The sequence below is a fragment of the Penaeus monodon genome, unplaced genomic scaffold, assembly GCF_015228065.2.
Source record: "Penaeus monodon isolate SGIC_2016 unplaced genomic scaffold, NSTDA_Pmon_1 PmonScaffold_12826, whole genome shotgun sequence".
In the NCBI taxonomy this organism is placed as follows: Eukaryota; Metazoa; Arthropoda; class Malacostraca; order Decapoda; family Penaeidae; genus Penaeus; species Penaeus monodon.
The window spans coordinates 1-10,319 of record NW_023641741.1 but is presented as its reverse complement, the minus strand read 5'-3'; the positions used below and the strand labels follow the sequence as shown (position 1 = coordinate 10,319).

Below are 10,319 nucleotides of genomic sequence, written 5' to 3'. Positions count from 1 at the left end.
CTTTTTTACTTACAAGATACAAGCAATGATACATGCTGATTAACCATTCTCCATCAAAAATAAAACATTTAAAACATTCATTTGGTCACATGTGACTTCTTTAACATCTTTTCAATCAAATCATCCCTTGTCAAAAAAACTGAAAAGTTTAAAGCTAAAACATCTTTCCTGACCATTTGTGAGGTTATGCATTTCCTGGTGATTTGAGACATTGCTAGCCATACATCTCCAATCCCAATTTCTTTACAAAAGTAGAATAAAGTTCAGAGTATTCAGCCAACTTAGAAAGATTGTTTCTCTTTATAGTAATACACCCTTCAAGAACATACTCAAAGCCATACATAAGAAATACATTCTCTTACACCAGTAAAACAATTTTATCATATCACATGAAATATTTAGTTTAATTAAATCTTAATACACCTGTACATCTTAATACACCTGTACATCTTATTGCACTTAAAACACAGATACATTATATATTACCAACATTTGAGCGTCTGAAATTTAAAAACTAAAGTATCTTTCCTGCAAAGATCAAAATAACTCCTCATCCCTGACAAGATCTTGGGAAGGAGACAAAGTTAAATCAGTAATGTATTAAAGCACACCTGTAAGTTTTATAGCAAAAGCCTATAAGTAATAGCTCTCCATCATCTAAAATTAAATATTCCATTTCCTTCAGTCTCAGCTTAACAAGGAATTCACTTGTCAAAATATATCTGTGGTTTAACTGCAGTCTCTCCATTAATCAACATTGTGAACATTTGTATTTGGCTGCCACTATTGATATGTATGTTGTCCACAGAAAGCTGCCTTTTGCTTAAGCTGGTGTTTGTAAAATTGGAAGGCACTTTTGCTGAACATTAAATTTGAACTACTTTGCAAAAATAGCATGATTTAAATACTCAAATTGCAGATCTGTTGTTCAATTTAGAACATTTTGGAAAGTTGGATGATCACAACCTCAAACTGCAATTTTCCTATACAATTTTATATTTCTACCTCCAAAATCTATTTTTAAAAAAATAACATGAATATAAAATTAGAACAAATATCTAGAAAAATTGGAGTCACTCCCGAGCAATAAATCGTATTGGGAGTGGAATTTTTGGCTTCAGCAAGACAACTCCATTCTTGCCTTGGAGGGGAGTTGTCTGTAGCTTCTAGTTGGTATTTGAGGAGCAGCCTGCACAGCCCCACAAACAGGTCCTGTTCTGCAAATCTCCGCCCTGCAAGATGATAAAAAAAAAAATCTATTAAGGCACCCTTAACTGCTAACTTGGATCCTTCTCTTCCTACTTATATCCACTCTTCTCTCTTTTTTTTTTTTTTTTTACTTTCCTCTTGCTTCTACTTCTTTTTTCCTTTCTGTATGCTTTCCTTCCCTACACTACCCTATCCTTTTCTTCTTCTCTTATGACCATCTACAGATCAGATCAGATCACATTCTTGGAAATATAACACACCCTTCCCTGAGGAGCACTCACCAGCGCACATTCGAGTTCAATGCTAAATGGGTTTAGAATGTAGGGATCAACTGCCAGGGTTCCTGCAGAATCCCTAAGCCATCTCTCAGGACGCAAAACCAGAGGATCACTGAAAGTACATGTCACTCAGCAACCACAGGTATGGATTTAGATCAAGGTATGTCTGGAAATATAATGTTGTGTATGTTTCACTGTCAGACACTTTATATATCATAATATTATGCATGACTTCATTTGTGTATGTGTGGAGGGGGTGCAGGGGGGGTGCATAAAAATGAATATGGATTAACAGTGTAGACAATATTTTTAATGATTTTTTCCTATTTTCACCTTTTAAAATATCTTAAAGGTAACTGACAATCATCAATCAGCAAGTTAAAAAAAAAAGAGCAAGATCTACACCAGCTTGGTACATGGAAGCCACTGAGAACAAGGTCTTTTGAGGGAGACGTTGAACACTCTCTCCCACTGGGTAGAACCTGAAAGGCAGAAGAGAAAATGTCTACTGTTAAGTCCTCTTTCTCAAACATGAGATGCATATGAAAACTAAAGGCTAAAAGCTACAACCATTTTTTTTAAGTTGTACTAAAATTTCATATACAAAAAAAAAAAAAAAAAAAAAAAAAAAAAAAAAAAAAAAAAAAAGATAATAAAATAAAATGTTAAAACTCACTTTTTAAAAATAATATTAAAGTGTTCAAATAAAACCAATAAAAAAAAATGTATATATTGCTTTTGACTGACATAGCTTGTTATTAAGTAAACAGGAAAGAAAAAACAACAATCTGATATATTGAACATGATAATATTATTGTATCCAGTGTATTCAAATCTATTTTTGGGAAAAGAATTGTGCCATCTTGCAGCTTTCACTTATACTCTCACTCTTTCCCACTGCCACTGACATGGTCAGTGCAGTGTCCATTTTCTCATTGCTAGGTACGCTTTTTTTATTATTATTATCACTGAACCAGTACTACTTACTCTCACTTTATATTGAAAAACCTCTGAAGTGCAATATCAACCTCGTCTTTGGGATCATAGAAAAGTTTTCATACAGTATTCAAACAATTCATCTTGTCTTAGCTTTACTCGAGATTTTACTTTTCTCAAGTTGCAAAAAGAGTTCTCTGGACTTCCTTCTACTGCTTTGCTCTGTATCAGTTCTTCATTTTTAATGGCTATCATCTCATGACTATGGTGTAGCAAATGGCATGTAATTCGCCGAAATATGGAGATGTCTCCTTATCAACATATATTGGTTTCATGGAGCGCTTGAAAAACTCAAGTCCACGAGGAGTAAGGTTGAAAGAAAAAACAGGACGCCAACCTTCTGAGTTCACATTGCCCTGTGAGAGAGAATGACACTTGGTAAATATAATTGGCTGCTATTCTCTGATAATTACTAACTATGAAGAAGTCTTCAATATACATGTGCCATGAGATAATTTATTCTGGAGTACTCACACAATTATTTCTGATATTACTTTAATAAATTAGTTGGCAGCATCAAAATGACTTATATTTCAACCACCTACAAAAAAGGAAATTAAGACAAACTCACCAAATAAACCACAATGATTGAGAAATATCCTCTTCAAACTGACTAACAAAATATGAGCATCCTATCAATTTTCCTACTATAAATATCATAAAATGATATTCAAATTACAAAAATGAATAAAGAAAAACACACAAAGAAGCTATCAATGGATTTTAAAATGATCTTTTGTTACTCATTACTCTTTCCCCTTCTGGGGATACAATCTCCAGAGCGATGCATCCTGATAAATTGTTGGCCTTTCTTCACCAAAACAATATTCAAGGCAACAATCCATGAAAACTTTGCCAACATCCTTTTTGAGGTTCACCGCCTTCAGAGTGGGGAAACCACATCCAACGTCAGCAAGATATAAACCATTCTCTCCTCTGTCACATGTGATGAGTCATTGTCATGCGAGAGACATGTCTCTAGCTTATTCTTCTGTGGTGATGTCTGTAGTCTTCCCTCTTCATAATGAGTGCTGACTCTCCCCTTAAAAGGGAACGTCTGGCTAGTGTGCATATCAACTTCAGGAGCATCATGTCTTCTTCTAGTGTTGCTCATGCTACTTCTCAACCGTCCGGAATAGAGTCTGGTCATACTGTTTAAGTCTATTATGACCACAACATGAACACCTCTCCCTCTTGTTGCCACATAATCAGCTGCTGCTGTATATGCCCTCATGCCAACAGCCCTCAAGACAGCTGCTAAAGCAATGTTAAGTGATAAACAGAGACCTCCTTTTCCATCCTCAATAATGTCTTTGTATATATCTCGCCAGGAGGGGACACGATACTCTGCCCTTTGGCTTAGCAGTGTTACATTCTGAAAATCATTTTTTTCATCAAGGACTTTGGAATCCATATACAAGAATATTATAACATTCTATGATATCACAGCTCTGTACAATAACAAATAATTTTTGAAAAATAATATATATCTATAAAATTATATAAACATATAAATATAAAAAATATATATATCAAGATCATATACATATATATATATATATATATATATATATATAATATATATATATATATACACACACACACACATATGTATATATATACATATGTATATATATATACATATGTTTATATATATACATATGTATATATAATGTATATATATATATACATATGTATATATATATCATATGTGTGTGTGTGTGTATTATATATATATTATAATATATATATACTATATATATATATCATATACATATGTATATATATATATATATATATATATATATATATATATATATATAAAGGAAAACAGCTACCATGATATTGATTCTTTCTTATCATGGCTGTATTCCTTTTCATCTTTGTGTACATGTTTACTGTGTTGGTGTTTGTGTTTATGCATAAATACAAAAATATAAATATGTATATAAATTTATATATATATATATATATAATATATAACACATATATATGTATATGTATATATAAACACATATATACAGGTATATATACATATATGTGTGTGTGTGTGTGTGTGTGTTGTGTGTGTGGTGTGTGTGTGTGTGTGTGTGTGTGTGTGTGTGTGTGTGTGTGTGTGTGTGTGTGTATATATATATATATATATATGGGAACGTGGATGTTGGAGGATTCAGGGTGTGGGGTCTGAGATGCGCCGGTGGTATGGTTTTGATTACCAGCAGTGTCGCTGAACTACAACAACTGCTGGATGGGGTTGGAGGGGCAAGTGAGGGCTGGCTTGTTTCTTGATGCCAGGAAAAACTAGAATCATGAAGATTCAAAGATGGCCGGCAGTGGGCGATGGTGAGCATGTTGCAGTCAATGGAGTGGTTGTGGAGGGTGTGAGGGAGTTCACTTGTCTTGGAGCTGTTTTGGCTAGTACATGTGATGATTCACCAGAGATAAAAGAAGAGTTGCCATTGCCAAAAGTGCCATAGTTGCTCTCAATAGCACTGGAAAGACCGAAGCGTTGCTTTGCGGATGCAGCATGAGGTTGTTGAACTCATTAGTTTTCCCAATTGCGTCATGTGGTTCTGAGTGTTGGGTGCTGGGGAGGATGGACGGGAAAGAGGTCAATGGTTTTGAAGTGTGGTGTTGCAGACGAGGGGTACGTGTTGGCTGGACAGAGGGGAAAACGAGTGATGGGGCTGGGAGAGATAAATTGTGGGGACGGCTGTTGGACATTTTGGAACAGGAGGAAACTAGAGTTTATTGGTCATGTGATGGGAAGTGGTCAGGGATTCAATAGATGCAACTGTAGTGGTCTGAAGAAATGTTCAACTAACAGATGTAAGTGTTTCAAAGCTAAGACGAAATGTAACTCTTAATGCCATGGAAGTGTCAACTGTGCTAATAAATGCTGATTGTTGAATAACCAGATAGCAATGTAATGAATAGTTATGATATAGCAATTATGTATACTCTTATGAATGAACAAATGTATGTTCTTATGAATAAAATCAATGTTATAGATACCTGTTGTCATGTTTTTATTAGGAACTAAATAATGGATTTTTCAAATATTTTAAATCCGAAAGACGCTCCTTGTGACAGCAGTTCTATTAATGTTATTAAGGACATTATTGCAGGTCATAATTCTAACCCTTGCTCGTCCGCACATCATCCACATGAGAAAAAGATCAAAACAGTAATTTCAAGAAATCCCGACCTCCCATTTCGGGTATTTCGTGAATTTCCTGGATATTCAGTAAATTCATGAAATCCACGAGTGAACGGTGATTTCATGAATTTACGGAAAATTTAGGGATTTCGTGAAATGTAGTATGTATGTATGTATGTATGTATGTGTGTGTGTGTGTGTGTGGTGTGTGTGTGTTGTGTGGTGTGGTGTGTGTGTTGTGTGTGTGTGTGTGGGGGGTTGTGTGTGGTTGTGTGTGCGTGCATGCGTGCGTGCGTGCGTGCGTGCGTGCGTGCGTGCGTGTGTGTGTGTGTGGTGAGTGTTTTCTATGCATCTATCAATTAACAACCATAATCACAACACAAAGCTGATCCATGCCTGATAAGGTATCCTTCTATGGAAAGCTTGGATAATCTTGTTAATCCAAAGCAAATCCAAGGATGTTGGAATCTCTTCACACAGGATATTCCTTATAAATCCTTCAGCTTCTTCCCTTGTTAGGTTTTCTTCGCAAAATGAAGCCATTGCGATAAATCTTAGTCGACCCTCAAGTGACAGGAGCTGCTGTGGCCGCCGCTCCCGAGGCGGTGTCGAATGCAAGGAAACTTCCGTTTTCTCTCGTGACAATGATGGGTAACTATGGAAGGTTTTCGTGCTTCAATGTTGTTAAGTATCGTGTGTGTGTGTGTGTTTGTGTGTGAGCGCGCGTGTGTGTGAGCGCGCGCGTGTGTGTGCGTCTGCGTGTGTGTGCGTCTGCGTGTGTGTGTGTGTGTGTGTGTGTGTGTGTGTGTGTGTGTGTGTGTGTGTGTGTGTGTGTGTGTGTGTGTGTGTGTGTGTACGTTTGTGTGCATGTGTGTACGTTTGTGTGCATGTGTGTACGTTTGTGTGCATGTGTGTACGTTTGTGTGCATGTGTGTACGTTTGTGTGCATGTGTGTACGTTTGTGTGCATGTGTACGTTTGTGTGCATGTGTACGTTTGTGTGCATGTGTGTACGTTTGTGTGTGTGTGTGTTTGTGTGCATGTGTATGTGTGTGTGTGTGTGTGTGTGTGTGTGTGTGTGTGTGTGTGTGTGTGTGTGTGCGTGTTTCTGTGTGTATGTGTGTACGATGTAGCATATACATAAGTACCAATAGACCACGTGGCTGTTTACCACGTGGCTCCAAATCCCAAATAAGAACCATTGAGTCAGCAAGGGCATAGATGAGATGTAATCAGAGCTCGCCTGACCTGACAGTTCGTTGCCAGTGTCCAGCGTGATAAGGTCGGCCTAGCCCTCCCCCTCTGGGCAGGTTTTACCTTAAGCCAGGTCGTAGCATGTGTTCACCCCTTTACTTGTGTTGTAAGTCCTGCGTACGTTGACTACCATTACTGTTCACCATTGTACTAGAGCAGGGTTCTTCAAACTTTTTTCATCACGACCCAGTTTGATTTTCTGTGTTATCTTCACGACCCAGTATGTCCATTTTATTGTACCTTTCTCTTCATAAACTTGATATCAGTTATATTGCACACACACACACACACACACACACACACACACACACACACACACACACACACACACACACACACACACACACACACACATACACAACACACACACACACACACACACACACACACACACACACACACACACACACACACACACACACCAATTATATAAAACTGGCTATATTGAAAACATGTTAAGTTTACCTAAAAAGTTATAAAAAATACGAAATCGGAGTAAAGTTGAATACACTGCTGCAGGAAAGCAAGGAAAAATAGTCTGCACTTACGTGTTCAGTGTGACTGGTGTGCCTACTTGTCTTTCGTTATCTTATTCCAGTCTGGCTTGCAGGAGGATAACGCCACACGCATGTCGGCTGTAGGATTTGAGTCGATTCTTTCTTTGCTTTTTAGTTTTGTCAAGGTTGAGAACCCAGCTTCACACAAGTATGTAGTTGTAAAGGGGATCAAAAGTAAAATACTTTTCTTACTTAGATGTGAATATTCCTTGGAAACACTTATCCAGAATGATGACAGAGGTGATGACCGCATCTTGATTCGTAATGATGTATCACTTGTCAGATGAAGTTCATTTTCTTCATCAGGTGTAAAGTTTAGCCCTATAACAGCTTCTGGTTTTTCAAATGCAAAAGGGTCCTTCACCCAATGGTTGTCTCTTATATTCTTAAGGTTTTTCTCAGGAAAATACTGTTCAAAACTGCTTGACAAAGAATGGAGGTGCAGCTGTATATCACATTCAATTTCTTCATGGTTTCTTCACTGTAGTTATTATGTTCTTCAATATGCTGCAAAAGTGTTGGGAAACATATAGTAAAGAGGTGATCAACAGCAAGCCTTGCTTGCACAGCATTATTGACTTCTTAAATGCTTCTACTTCCTCACAGTGTCGGAATACATCAGTTTCTTTCCCTTGCAGTTTTAGATTAAGCTCATTAGCTTTGAGAAAATGTCTGATAAATATGAAAGTTTTAGAATGCACTCATCATTGCAAAACAAGCTTGCCATACTGGATTTTTTTCCGAGAAGAAAAATATGAATTTCCATTCTTAGCTCATAAACCCTTGTTAGAATTCTCCCGCGGGAGAGCCATCGAACTTCCGTATGGTACAAAAGGTGTGAATGATCAGTTCCCATGTCCAGGCACAAGAGTTCAAACAACCGACTGTTAAGTGCACTTCCTTTGATTGTGTTGTTGATAACTTTCACAACGTCATTCAAAACACCTCTGAGATTGTCTGGGATACCTTTGGCAGCCAGCGCTTCACGGTGGATGAAACAGTGTCTCCAAGTTACATCATTACCGGCTGCTTCTGATATTTTTGTCACAACACCGCTCTTTTTCCCAGTCATATTTGCTGCTCCATCGGTTGTAATTCCTTTGTAATTGGCCCATTTCAGCTTGTATTTTCCAACTATGCAGTCATTCAGCACTCTGTATATCTCAGATCCTGATGAATGTGTAGGTAAGGTTAAGCAGCAAAGCATATCTTCCAAAAAGTCATCTTCATGTACGTATCTGACGTACACCAGGAGCACTGCACAGTTAGATATATCAGTACCTTCGTCCAGCTGAATAGCAAATTCTCCAGCAGTCTGTAGGTCTGCGATATCACTTATCCGCCGTGACACTGTTGTATCACTGATTGGGACACATTTGATCTTGTCTGCCGACTTTCCATCGAGCATCGTGCTCACTATATCCACGCAAGATGGGAGAATAAGTTTCTCACCACATGTGTATGGTACTTTCTCTTTTGCAATGCGATATGAAACTATATATGATGCTAATTGTGCTTTGTCATTTAGAGTGGTTGCTGTATTTAGAACTTTCACTGACATCTTCAGTTGTTCCTTTCTTCTCTGGAAATAGTCAACTGGTTTTGTAGCCAGACTAGGATGCTTTGTTTCGAGATGTCTCTTTAATTTTGATGGCTTACTCTCATTTGCGAGAACTTCACTGCAAATCACACACTCTGAGGCCTTGGTTCTCCCTTTTCCTGTTCACACTTATGACGAAGCCATACTTCAGAAACTCGTCACTGTACTGCCTTGTCCATGACTTGACTTTTTTCTGGGAGGCGGCTCAGAAGCTGATGTAGATGCGGCCTCTCTTATGATCGAGCCAGGCTCGTTGGCCTGTGTGTTTTATCAGGTGCACACGTACTTGACGACTGAACAGAGACGCGTTTTATAACAAAACGATCCATTATGTTTAAGCGTTCGGTTATAACTGTATGTGTCACTGAGGAGTTCTCTGTGTCTATTTTTTACGCTCCCGCGGTACAAACGTAAACTGATGAAAATTTCGTGACTCTGACGAGTGAGCCTCCAGGCTAGTACAATGGTAACGTGACGGCCTCTCATCCGAGGGGTCGGCGGTTCGCGCCCCGCTCAGGCGCGAGAAGTTGCAATTGTCGCCCGGAGGTTATTGCTGTGGCTGGGACACCACGGCGGGTAAGGACTAGGTTCAGCCGAGTCAGCACCAGCTGACACACGTGAGCGAGTCGGCATTTGTCGACACAGGCCAGGCTCCCCTCATGGCATAGCCCGGCCGAGGCTAAGCTTCCCATATCGGACTTATCCTTATCTGACGAGTGAAGATTCTGAATGCGTATTAGTCCTGTCTCGGACAGGAAGAAACGCGCTGTGTCCCTTCCCTCACCACAATCTCTCTCTCTCTCTCTCTCTCTCTTTCTCTCTCTCTCTCTCTCTCTCTCTCTCTCTCTCCTCTCTCTCTCTCTTCTCTCTCTCTCTCATTTATGAAAAAATTGGATTATTATTTTTATTATTATTATTATTATTGTTATTATTATTATTATTATTATTATTATCATGTGGCGACCCACTGAATATGAGTTTGCGACCCAGTACTGGGTCGCGACCCGTACTTTGAAGAACCCTGTACTAGAGTTCTTCTGAGACTTTACTGACTGGTTGCAGGGTGGTCGCTGCCTCTTTTCGGCTCGTAGCACGAATGCCAAACCTTTGAAGAAAAACCACTCGACCACTCCAAGAATGGTTAATGGTTAATGGTTAAAAGCAAGAGAAATGTGCTAGACATCTAAGGTCATGTAGCACTATAGTTAATGTTGGGGAAGGTGGTTGAGTTAGTGTTAGTTTCTAAGCTGGGCAAGGAATTGGTGG

At 38.6% G+C, this 10,319-nt stretch overlaps 1 protein-coding gene across 1 annotated transcript; it reads right to left on the bottom strand.

Moving 5' to 3' along the window:
* Positions 1-7,831: 7,831 nt before the first annotated feature.
* LOC119569138 (protein FAM200B-like) lies at positions 7,832-10,182 on the bottom strand (the record flags this gene model as incomplete). Its single annotated transcript, XM_037917437.1, has 4 exons — positions 7,832-7,960; positions 8,235-9,092; positions 9,148-9,246; positions 10,022-10,182. Coding segments are annotated over 4 exons (1,247 nt in total), but the record flags the coding sequence as incomplete, so codon positions are not given.
* Between the last annotated feature and the right edge of the window lie 137 nt (positions 10,183-10,319).